Source organism: Mus caroli, unplaced genomic scaffold (genome assembly GCF_978045245.1).
Source record: "Mus caroli unplaced genomic scaffold, Mus_caroli_1 scaffold_8, whole genome shotgun sequence".
Taxonomy (NCBI): domain Eukaryota; kingdom Metazoa; phylum Chordata; class Mammalia; order Rodentia; family Muridae; genus Mus; species Mus caroli.
The window spans coordinates 135,552,155-135,564,801 of record NW_028227263.1 but is presented as its reverse complement, the minus strand read 5'-3'; the positions used below and the strand labels follow the sequence as shown (position 1 = coordinate 135,564,801).

General features: G+C 46.5%; 1 protein-coding gene across 1 annotated transcript; it reads right to left on the bottom strand.

Annotated features, from left to right (window-relative positions):
- Nucleotides 1-1,731: 1,731 nt before the first annotated feature.
- Nucleotides 1,732-10,960, bottom strand: LOC147003650 (aurora kinase C-like). The gene is made up of 6 exons (XM_085842482.1): nt 10,931-10,960; nt 10,522-10,713; nt 9,436-9,574; nt 6,978-7,126; nt 4,454-4,628; nt 1,732-1,971 (listed from the first exon to the last, which is right to left on the bottom strand). The coding sequence occupies exons 1-6, from the start codon at nt 10,951-10,953 to the stop codon at nt 1,732-1,734; spliced, it is 918 nt and encodes a 305-aa protein (XP_085698608.1). The 5' UTR covers nt 10,954-10,960.
- Between the last annotated feature and the right edge of the window lie 1,687 nt (nt 10,961-12,647).

Genomic DNA, 12,647 nt, shown 5'->3' with positions numbered 1-12,647 from the left:
GCTACAGTCTACTTACATATAATAATAAATCTTTAACAAACAAACAAAAAAAAGTAGGACAGGACCAATTCCTGAAAGCTGTCCCACAACTTCCACACTTGAGCCATTGCTTGCATGTGAGTAGACCCACAAACACTTGACATACATAAATTGTTAAGTTTTTAATATTTTAAATGCTTTCATTTTATGTGCATTGGTGTGTTGTCTGCATATGTGTCTTTGTGAGGGTGTCAGATCTCTTGAAACTGGAGTTCCAGTTATCAGCTGCCCTATGGGTGTTGGGAATTAAAACTTGGGTCCTCTGAAAGAACACCCAGTGCTTCTGACCACTGAGTCATCTCTCCAGCCCAAACTTTAAAAAAGCTTTCTAAAAGTGGCATCTGAGTAGAAATGTGACATAGAATGGTCTTCCAGAGATCTGAAGACTGAGGCGGAGTAAACCTCAAAGATAAAAGCTGGAAAAGCAAAGGAAATGTTGGGTCAGATTGGTACACCTGAGTAGCAGTGAGTCAGACAGGGAATCAAGGTCCTAAGAAGTCAGCCAGGAAGAATTCGATACTTAACAGATCGTGTCTGATATGAAGTGATGAAAGTCCTTAGCCTGGAGCTTCATTTCAGTCTTCAATCTCTTAAATACCTACCAGAGGCCTGACTTTCTGGCATGAGGAAGCTGTAGGAGAGCTAACTAGCAGAGCTGCAATGCTGGAAAGTGAGGGCTATGTGAGTCCTTCATTAGAAGCAGAAATGGCAACAAACAGGACCCAGTTATTAAACCAAACCCTAGACCACTGTTGCCCATTGTCACAGAAGTTATCTTTGGGCTTCTAGATTAGTACTAGGAAAGAGTCATCTGGGTTCCTTTAGATCGACTTAGAGCAGGCACAATTCCAAAATGTTAGTTATAGAAAAGGAGGCAGGTTGGCACATATTAGGGAGTGAGCTCCAACTTTCTTAGGTATGGCCTCCAGTGCATAAACGACCCTCTCAGGTACAACATGAAGGGGAAAAGTAAGAAATAAAGGGAAAGGCTAAGACTGCTTGTAGGTATGGTGGAAGAGAAAGTTTACCATAGATAAGTGGGAGAGCACAGCTAGAGACAGAAACACCTGGGAGAGTCCAGATTGGACATGACCCTGAGCCCTATGAAAAGAGGAGCAGCAGGAGAGAGAGAGAGGAGGGGGGAGGGGAAAGGTGCAGCAGCCAAGAGGCCCAAAAGAGCAGGGATAACCAAACTGGTTAGATTGTAAAGGGAAGGGCAGCTGGGGACAGAGCAACCCAGCTCCAGAGCTTGGGGAGTTTAAGGGAGGGGGGGAGGGGGCTAACTATGCCAGCCAAGAACTCTTGGTGACCTGTAAGGATAAAGTTGCTTAAACACCCCAGCGGCAGGTGTGCTTTGTTCTGTTTAGTAGACATTAAGCTTTTTGTCCCAGCTTTGAACCTAAGCCTAAAACTAGGGATGAGCAGGGCGTGGTGGCACACACCTTTAATCCCTGCACTCCGGAGGCAGAGGCAGTTGGATTTCTGAGTTCGAGGCCAGCCTGGTCTACAAAGTGAGTTCCGGGACAGCCAGGGCTACACAGAGAAACCTTATCTCGAAAAACAAAACAAACAAACAAACAAACAAAAAAGACTAGGGATGAACTGGGTGGCCATGCGGATCCACTTTTCCTAAGCAAACACAATTATAAAGACTATCCTAGAGGCTCTCTTGATTGACAGGCTCTCCAAAACTTAAGGAAGCATCAAACGTCTCCGAAAACCCACAAGCCCGGTGCCCACTAGCGCGGACGCCATCCTGCTACCATGCAGGCAGCAGAGCCGGGAATCCCGTGAGCTCCTTAGAAACCTGTATCTCCTTACCCGGGGCAGGTGACTTTGGCTGCTGGCTGTCATGCCCAGGTCACAGAGCACAGCTGGGTTCACTGCAGTGTTTAGGTTTTCCTCCTTACTACAGGCTAAACAGGAATGCAGCTAAGATTCCCACACAGGATGTGAACTGAAGAGTAGCGCAAGGATGACGTCATGGCTTGGAGCCAGTAGAGCCGCAGGCATTAGCATTTTATTTGCAGAGCAAGCCACAAGACTCTTGTGCTCTATACCTTCTGGGAAACATAGTTCTTTCCCTGCTTACAAACAGATCACTCCCTCCCCAAAGAGAAGAGGTTTTCTTACTCTTTATCTAAAATAAGGTCCCAGACCTAGCATCGTGGCTTAGACATACCTATTACTATTTATTATTATTGTAGTTATTTCTTTTTTCTTTTGTTTTATTGGATATTTTATTTACATTTCAAATGTTATCCCCTTTCTTTGTTTCCCCTCTGAAAACCATCTATCCTCTTCCCCCTCCCCCTGCTCACCAACCCACCCACTCCCACTTCCTGGCCCTGGCATTCCCCTACACTGGGGCATAGAGCCTTCCTAGGATCAAGAACCTCTCCTCCCACTGATGACCTACAAAGCCAGCCTCTGCTACATATGCAGCTGGAGCCATGAGTCCCACCAAATGTACTCTTTGGTTGGTGGTTTACACCCTGGGAGCTCTGGGGGTACTCGTTAGTTCATATTGTTGTTGTCCAATGGGGCTGCAGACCCCTTCAGCTCCTTGGGTCCTTTCTCTAGCTCCTCCATTGGGTACCCTGTGCACAGTCCAATGGTTGGCTGTGAGCCTCCACCTCTGTAGTTGTCAAGCACTGGTAGAGTCTCTCAGGAGACAGCTATAACAGGCTTCTGTCAGCAAGCACTTGTTGGCATCCACAATAGTGGCGGGGTTTATGGATCCCCAGGTGGGGCAGTCTCTAGTTGGCCATTCCTTCAGTCTCTGCTCCACACTTTGTAACTCCTCCCATGGGTATTTTGTTCCCCCTTCTAAGAAGGATGGAAGTATCCACACTTTGGTCTTCTTTTTTGAGTTTCATGTGGTTTGTGAATTGTACCTTAGGTATTCTGAGCTTCTGGGCTAATATCCACATATCAGTGAGTACATACCATGTGTGTTCTTTTCTGATTGGGTTACCTCACACAGGATCCTTTCTAGTTTTATCCATTTGCCTAAAATTCTCACAAAGTCATCATTTTTAATAGCTGAGTAGTACTGTAGTATGTACATGTACCACATTTTCTATATCCATGCTTCCATTGAGGGACATCTAGGTTCTTTCCAGCTTCAGGCTATTATAAATAAGGCTGCTATGAACAGAGTGTAGCATGTGTCATTATATGTTGGAGCATCTTCTGGGTATATGCCCAGGAGTGGTGTTATTATTACTTGAAATTGTTTTAATTTGAGACAATCTCGCTAAATTGTCCGGGTTGGCCTTGAACTGAACTTCTCCTGCTTGAGCCTCCTGAATACTTAAGATTGTAGGCATGGGTCACCAGGCCTGGCTTCAGATCCATCAAGTAACAATGCACACAGTGCAGGAGGATTCTGGGCCTGGGTGAGACTGACATTCTTTCTGTATAGAATGTAGATTGGAGTGTTGTATGTCTGGAACATTTGCCCAAAATCAGGGCAAATGTAAAGCTGATAAACTGAGTGCTCTAGAGAGGACCCCAAGTTCTACACATACATCATCTCTCCTTATACACCAACTTCCTTTCACTTAGTTGTTATTTTATGTGTGTGTAAGCATGGGTGTGCCTCTGTCCATGTGCAGAAGCACAGGGACTGAGTTTGATCCCCAGTACCCTGGTACAAGCTGGGCATACTTTAGTGCTTCTGTGATCTTGGCACTAGGGAGCTGGACATAGAAGGATCACTGTGTTTTATTTACCAGCCAGTCAAGCCAACTTGGTGATTTCATGTTCAGTTCAGAGATTTATCCTCTCAGAATATGAGATGGAGAGCAATAGAGGGAGCCACCTGGTGTGGGCTTCTGGCCTCCACCTCTATCACTCATGTAAGACAAACTTTTCAATTCAATCTACACACTAACTCACTCAAGCAAGAAGATTGATGCGAAAATAATCAGTTTTAATTAACATCATTTCATAAAAGAGAAAACAAGCAAACCACACACACTAACAAAAGAGCCTGGAGAGCTTCCTGAAGAAATACATAGGGATAGAGATGGGCAGGACTCAGGAAGACATCTGAACACAGGGAGGCAGCACCCTTCGAGAGTGTTCCCTGACCCAGGGGTGCTTCAGGACCTGGGCCAGGCTCAGCCGCTCTGAAGGATGGTACCTAAGAAGCTTGGAGATCAAGTCCTGGGCTCCTGCAGGCACTGATGAAGGAAACTTAAAATCCACCTAATGAGCCAGGGGAAGAAGAATAGAATCTAGTTATTCTCTTTTCGTAATCTTCTCCCTGTGCTATAAGTCTCCTCATGGCACCCTTTTGGCTATTAGCAGATAATCTTTTGTATACACTCAGTCCCCAAAGGCCCACCCAGGACCCATCACTGTCTGGCTTCCTGGTGAATGTCATGTGTGCGTGCACTGGCCATACCTTGGGGATGCGTCTATATGTCTCACTGGAGGTGCTGCTCTCAAAGGGTGGCTTCCCCACCAGCAGCTCATAGCAGAGCACGCCAATGCACCACAGATCAACCATCTCATTGTACGGTTTCTGCTCTATCATTTCCGGGGGCAAGTAGTCCAGAGTCCCACACATTGTCTTTCTCCTAGAACAAGACACAGAAGATTGGGCTGTGCGTAGGCTCAGAAGAAGGGAAAACACCAAAAAACAAAAACAAAAACAAAACCGGGCAGTGGTGGCGCACAACTTTAATCCCCGCACTTGGGAGGCAGAGGCAGGCGGATTTCTGAGTTTGAGGCCAGCCTGGTCTACAAAGTGAGTTCCAGGACAGCCAGAGCTACTCAGAGAAACCCTGTCTCGATAAAGCAAAAACAAAAAACAGAAGAAGGGAAATCTTCCCTGTTCAGTTTCCAAGGAAATGGGAGACACAGGGACATCCTAAAGGGTCCACTCCTGTGCATGCCTGAGGCAAGGAGAACTGTTCATAAACACCAACTGTTAATATGGATCAAGATTCAGAGGGGCTATAGGAGGTGAGTCAGGGGGCAAAGCACTTGCAAGGGGAATTCCTGAGGACCTGAGTTCTATCCCCCAGAACCCACATAAAGCCGGGTCCATGACTATTGTCCTAGAACTTCTATAGTGAGATGGGAGGCAGAGGAGAATCATAGAAAGTCTGTAGATCAGCTAGGCAACTATGAAAGAGCAAACAAAAGACCTTGTCTCAAATAAGGTGGAAGGTGAGGGACTATCTTGAAGGTGTCCTCTTACACGCCCACCCTCCTCCCAGACACAACATGGCACATGTGTGCCTACATGCACATGAGAATAAACACAGGTTTCTTTTTGTTTAACGTTCAGGGAAAGCAGATGCATATAGTAATAGCTCACATCTCTTAATTCTGGCATTTGGGAAGGTTGCAACAGGAAGAGCATTGTGTTTGAAGCTAGAATGAATCCACAACCAGTCAGACAAGGCAGGGCTGGAGAGATGACTCAGTGGTTAAGAGCACTGGCTGCTCTTCTAAAAGACCCTGGACAGATTTTGCAGCATCATGTGGCTGCTTAAAAACAACTGATGCCCTCTTCTGGCTTCCAAGAGAACAGGCATGAAAAACGGTGCACATGTCCTAGATGCAGGCAAAACATCCATACATAGAAGATAAAAATTAAAAAAAACTAAACCAACTCAGAAAAAGTAAATACTATAAGGGAAGAAACACTAATCTCATGTTTTAAAACATGGTGCAGCATATCACCTGTAGCATAACATCACAGGATTGCTGTAAGTCTGAGGCCAGCCTGGTGGTCAGAGTCAGTGACTGAGGAAGATTTTTTTTATATTTATTTTTTTTAATTAGGTATTTTCTTCATTTACATCTCAAATGCTATCCCAAAAGTCCCCCATACCCCCCCTACTCCCCTTCCCACCCCTCCCACTTCTTGGCCCTGGTGTTCCCCTGTACTGGGGTATATAAAGTTTGCAAGACCAAGGGGCCTCTCTTCCCAATGATGGCAGACTAGGCCATCTTCTAATACATATGCAGCTAGAGACACGAGCTCTGGGGGTACTGGTTAGTCATATTGTTGTTCCACCTATAGGGTTGCAGACCCCTTCAGCTCTTGGGTACTTTCTCTAGCTCCTCCATTGGGGCCTTGTATTCCATCCTATAGCTGACTGTGAGCATCCACTTCTATGTTTACCAGGCCTCGGCATAGTGTCACAAGAGACAGCTATATCAGGGTCCTTTCAGCAAAATCTTGCTGGTGTATGCAATGGTGTCAGCATTTGGAGGCTGATTATGGGGTGGATCCTTGGGTATGGCAATCTCCAGATGGTCCATCCTTTCGTCTGAGGAAGATTTATGATGTACATAATGATGGTGTATGTCTCAAGAGGAACCAAGGAAATGTAGCTCATCGACATGGAGAAATTCCTTCCTGGGATGCTTGCTAATTTTACATGGAATCTTACTGGCAAAGGCAAACACTGATAAAGACTAGGAAAGCAAAGCTCTATTTGTGGTGTGTGTGTGTATGTGTGTGTGTACATGCCTACAGACACACACTAACAAAGACAGAGGACGACATTCAGTGTCTTTATTAAGCTCCCCACTGTATTCCTTTAACGCAAGGTCTCTCATTGGACCTAACCCAGTCATTTCTGCCAGTGGCTAGCCAGCTTATAGGATCTGCCTGCCTCCATCACTCAAGGCAGGGGTTAAAGTAATCCATAGCCACAGCCAGGTATTTACAGGTTCTTTTCATTTAAAGTCAGGTTTCCTGATCACAAAGGAACTGTTCTTATCTACTCAGTCCATCACCCCACCCACCTATTCTTTCAATTTGCAAGTGCATTTTAAAAGTGTGTATTTGGAAAAGGTGCTTGTTAACCACAAGGCCCAGTTTGTATCTGGGCCTTCCATGTGAGATGAATTCACTTGGGAAATGCCTCACTAGTGTGAGCGTCCCACCCCCATCCCATCCAACCTACCTGAGGGAGGGGGTATGCACAGACCACCCAAAGTCTGAGATCTTCACCTCACCATTGAGGCCCAGCAGGAGATTCTCTGGCTTGATGTCCCTGTGAATCACCTTCTTCTCATGGCAGTAGGTCAGGGCATCTGACAACTCGTGTATTATCTGTGTGAACAAAAGCAGTCTGGTGGGGGGAAGACTTTCTCGGCTTCCATGTGAGGTAGAACAGACACTACGAATTTTATCATTGCCAAGGAATCTCATTTTTTGACAATAATTCTATTGTCTCTTTGTGTGTATATACATAGCAATGCGGAGCATAGAGGACAATCTTTAGAGTGGTGCCTTACTATCGACCTTGTTTTTCAGCAGGGTTTCTCTCTGTAGCTCTTACTACCCTGGAACTCTCTCTGTAGCTCAGGGAGTAAAGGCCTCAGTCACCACCGCTTGCCTCTTTGTTCTTTTTAAAAGCGGGCCTTCACTGTCTGGCCCAGGTCAGCCTTAAACTCATGAGATCTGCCTGTCTTTAAATAGCATGATGGTTATAAACTAGCCAGCCCCCACCCCTCCACTATAGACTTAGCAGAACAGGAGCCAGACACAGAAGCTGTGCTGAGTGTAGCCTCCCCCAGCCTTGAGTAGGCTGGCTCAGACCTTGCTGCCATTGTGAATGAGACCACCTGAGATGGAGCCTTCAGACCCTGTAGCCCCCTGCAGCCACACTAACTGAGTTCCTGAGTGGGAGGCCAGAGCTGTATAGAACATCAAAGAAGTAAAGAGACCAAGACAGATTTCTGCTCAAGGCCCAATGTTTACTAAGAGTCTGTGCTTATAAAGCGGGATGGCCCATCCCCTGCCATGCTAGGCTTCTTGATGCTTTGTTGCTAAGTTGTTAACACTAGTCTGTCAGAGCTATTAGCATTAGGTCGCCAAGTTCACAGGTTGTTGGCTCTCTCAGGAAGACAGGTTCAGCCTCTCAGCTGTAGCTGCTTCTTGGAAAAGAGCAGCAGCAGGTGACAAGAACAATAGAGCTATCTAGGTGGGAAGGTCCACCCCAGGTGGTCTCATTCACAGTGGCAGCAAGGTCTGAGCCAGCCTACTCAAGGCTGGGGGAGGCTACAGCTGAGCCAGTCAGAACATTCCCCCTAAAGGATCAGAGGGAAGGCTACAGGAGTCAGAGATTTTATTGTCCAGCAAAGCCAACTGATGGTGCAGGGATAGAGTTCTAGGGCTTTTCTTAAAGTACCCTACAATTTCAAGGTACCTTTTCTTTTTTCCTTTTATGAGATAAGGTTGCACTATGTAACCTTATGGCCTGAAACTTGATATGTAGACCAAGCTGACCTTGAACTCCTGAGCCTTCTGCTCCAGCCTTCAAAGTTCTGGAATTATAGGCCAGCAACACTATGTCCAGCTAGCTTTCCAATATATGTTTATGGTTTCATTTTCTATCTAATAGAGTTGGACTTTTTATATACTATTTTCATTGCATTTATTTGTTTTTCTGTGCCTAAATATGTGAATAAGTGCATGGAGAGGTACAAGGACAACCTTCTGGGTTTTATCTCTCCTTCGACCATGCGGGTCCCAGGATGCTGGTGTTCAGCCTCAGCAGCAAGCATCCTTACCCAATGAGCTGTTTCTCCAGCCCCAGTTACAATCAAATGTTTGATAAGAACGATACCAGGTGTGGTAGCCAGCACTAGGGAAGCAGAGGCAAGAGGATTTCTGTGAATTTGAGGCCAGCCTGTCTATATTGTTCCAGGTTAGACAAGAAGTGAAAGAACCTATCTCTAAAAAAAAAAAATCTATCAATAATAATATTCTGTGGCTACATTGGGATCAACCCAAGGCCATAAACACACTAGAGAAGAACTAGACCAACAAGTTACATGTAAGCACACCTAAAAACCAAAACCACACAAACAAATAAACAAACAAACAACCCTCATGGAAACAAAGAGTCCAAAGCTGGGTGGCCTATCATCCTAGGAGTTACAAGGTTGCAAACTCAAGGTTAACCTGGGCTATACAGGAGTTCCAAGTCATTCTGAGCTGCTTAGAAAAGACTCTGCCCAAGGAAGGAAATACAGCACCGTGAGCCAGGTTTCATCCTGGAGATTTCAGGGAAGCCTGGGCTAGCCTGGGCTATCTAGCAAGATTTCCTGCAACTCAGAACAACAAGAGATGAAGGCCAGCAAGATGTCTCAGTAGGTAAGAGAGCTTGCTGTACACGCCTGGTGACCTGAGTTTCAACCCTGGAAGCCACATAAAAGTGAAAGGAGAAAACAGACTCCTCCCCAAGTTGTCTCATGACTTCTATATGTGCCCACTACGGCCTGTATGCTCCCCCACCCCACATCCCACACTAACACACAAAAGAGTAAGTTAAGAAGAGTTGGGAAGGGATATTGGCAGCTACAATCAGTAACTGTCATCACTGCGTGCATCCTTGGTCCCAGAACTCCCCTCACCGTGGCTGTACGCTGCTGGTCCAACTTCTGATTTCTCTGAAGCTCCTTATAGAGCTCACCTCCTGGAGCATACTCCAGAATTAAGTATATCCGAGTGTCATCGTAGAAGTAGTTGTACAGGCGAAGGATGTTCGGGTGTCTGAAGGAGGAAGGAAGGAAGAGTCAAGGCAGGCAAGATGCATAGCAAACAGAGACATTGTTGCCAAGTGTGCTAACCCGAGTACCACTCCCAGAATCTGTATGTGGAAGAGAGGAACTAATTCCTGCAAGTTGTCCTCCACATGTGTCCTGTGACTCACATGTAGCCCATGTGCCACCACTCCCCGTAAAACAAAACAAAATAAAATAAAATTGCTGAGTAGTGCAAGACTTGAATCTCAGCACTCCAAAGGCAGGTGCAGGCAAATCTCGAGTTCAAGAGCAGCCTACTAGATCTACAGAGCAAATACCAGGACAGCTATGGCTACACAGAGAAACCCTGTCTCCAAGTAACCAAAACCAAAACTAAAATAAACAAACAAATAAGTAGGTATAAGACAAAACCGATTGCTGTGGACAGAGTTTCACTGTGTAACTCTGGTTGACCTGGAACTCACTGGGAACCATCAGGCTGGCCTCACACCCAGTGATCCACATGCCTCTGCTTCTCAGGGGCTCCGGACAAAGGAATACATTTTTTAAAAAGATGTGCATCGCCGGGCGTGGTGGTGCACGCCTTTAATCCCAGCACTCGGGAGGCAGAGGCAGGCGGATTTCTGAGTTCGAGGCCAGCCTGGTCTACAAAGTGAGTTCCAGGACAGTCAAGGCTACACAGAGAAACCCTGTCTCGAAAAACCAAAAAAAAAAAAAAAAAAAAAAAGATGTGCATCACCTGAGGAGTAACACTGGGGGTTGACCTCTGATCTGCACATGTGTGTACACTTGAAACTGGTGTGTCCAATACCAGGAGAGAATTGTCCTAACCGGAATGAGTTACAGAGAAAAGTCTTCAGGTAGAAAACAAAATGCTTATTTGGGAGTCATGAGTTCAGAGGTCGAGGGCAGCAAGAGGGAACCAGCTCTGAGTTCCGCATAGATCAGGCTTACTGTAGGTGTGCCTGGATCTCCACTTCCCTGCGAAGTTGGTGCTCCAATCCCTCCTTCTCTATCTCAGACTTGAAGAGGACCTTCAGGGCCACGATGAAATGATTTTCCTTGAGCCGAGCCAAGTACACACGCCCAAATTTCCCCCTGCCCAGAGGACGCCCGATTTCAAAGTCACTGATGGTGAAATGCTTCCTGAATAGATGGAAGAGATGGCCTCATCTCAGAGACTAGGAAGGGTTCGGGGTCCCCAACCGCTCCCCTTCCTCATTCACTGAGCTCACAACCTCAGCAGTGGTCTTCCATAGGGAAAATAGCATTTTAGATCCATGAGCCAATGCTCTTCTTGCCCTGCTTACTAGTCACCTGAGTCCCACTTTCTTTCTTCTAGAAACTTTGGCAAAGCACTCACCTGGTTGAGGTGCTGGGCTCCATCTGGCCAGTAGCTAAGGAAAGAGAGGAAAAATGGGCCTGGTGATGCTCAATAGCAACCCTAGTCTGTGGGAGGTAGACAAGGAGGCAGGAGTTCAAAGTCACCCTCCACTCCATAGCAACTTTGAGGCCCACTTAGTACACAGGAGAATCACCCTATCAGAGACTGGGGGAGCGTGGGAGGGGAAAGGGTATAGGAGAGGGGAAGGGGCATCAGGAAAGTTGTAGGGGAGGGCATGGAAGGGAAAGGAAAAAGGGAGAAGGAGAAAAAGAAGGACTGCAGGAAAAGGAGAGATGGAGAGTGAACCCAGGAAAGGGGGGGGGAGGAAAGAGAGGGAGGAGAGGGAGTGAGGGAGAGGAAGGATGACGCAGAGAGAGAAGGCTGAAGCCTTCACTGCCAATGCACACACACACATAACGCACCCCTGGCTGCGGACCCCAGTGACCTCTAACTGTCCCCATCCTGCTGCCTCGTCCTCCTGCTTGCAGGGATCTTTCACATACGTGCCACCACTTTGGAGTCGGTCCGGGTTCTCCTACCTCTTACTTGTGTGTGAAGCCCAGCTGGAAGGAGGTGACTCTTCCCTGAACTCTAAAGAGGTGAGGGCAAGTTGAAGTCCTGCTAGTTGCTTAGATCCTGGAAAAAGGTAGGCGGGTAATGCTCTGACTCCAGCCTCCCCAACTGCCCGGAATGTCTCACCCACTCTGGGACACACGGGACACACACACTGGTAATCCACTAGCACAGCCGCACTCAAGAGGTTTCCAGATCGCGCTTTGATAGAGTCTAGTAGATCCCAGCTGATAACCATTGGTCATCTTTCTGAAGTCATAAGCATGCCCAATAGGCGCGCCTGAGAAGCCAGGCTGCTTGCCCTATAGGATGGTGGGGGCGGGTCCAGAAAGTGCCTAAAATCACTAGCAAGGAAAGTACCATCTGCGGAGGTCAGCAGGAGGGGCACTAGGTGTTTGTGTAGGTACAGAGCACCGGCAATCAACCTCGAGGACCCCGTAGTAAGAAACAGCAAATATGTGTCTCCTCTGTCAAATGCGATGAAATTTATGTTTATTAGAATAGGGAATTAAAGTCTTTACAAATCCTGCACACACCTTTAATCCCAGCACTCAGGAGGCACGGGGCATCTCTGAGTTTGAGACCAGCCTGATCTAAAAGAGCAAGTTCCAGGACAGCCAAAGCTACACAGAGAAATCCTGTCTTGAAAAACAAAGTATTGGGGGCTGAAAATCCAAAACAACCCAAGCAAAGCAAGATACAAAGCAAGATACTGAATTAGGCAGCAAAAACTGACCAGTAGGAGATAGCAACACAGACTTGGCAGCTGACTGCTTCTTGGGACGTCCATCCACAAGTAGATGACAAAAGTCTATTATTGTACTCAGGCTGCTACTGATCAGACCACAGAACTTGGGAGCTGAAAAGCGACTCCAAGCCAGAATATCACAGAAAAATTTTAAGCCTGAAACCATCAACATCTGCTTCAAGTTACAGTTACATATTCCCACCCATCAGGATTTGCCAGATCCGGCATGACATGCATTGTTTCTGCCTCTGAGACAGGACTAGCAGGCATGGGCCTCCACAAGTGTCAGTAATGCTTGTTTGTATAACACTACTTATTTTTACATTCCTATTTCGAGGAATGTCCTCCTCTTAAGGTTAATGACTCCATGATAAT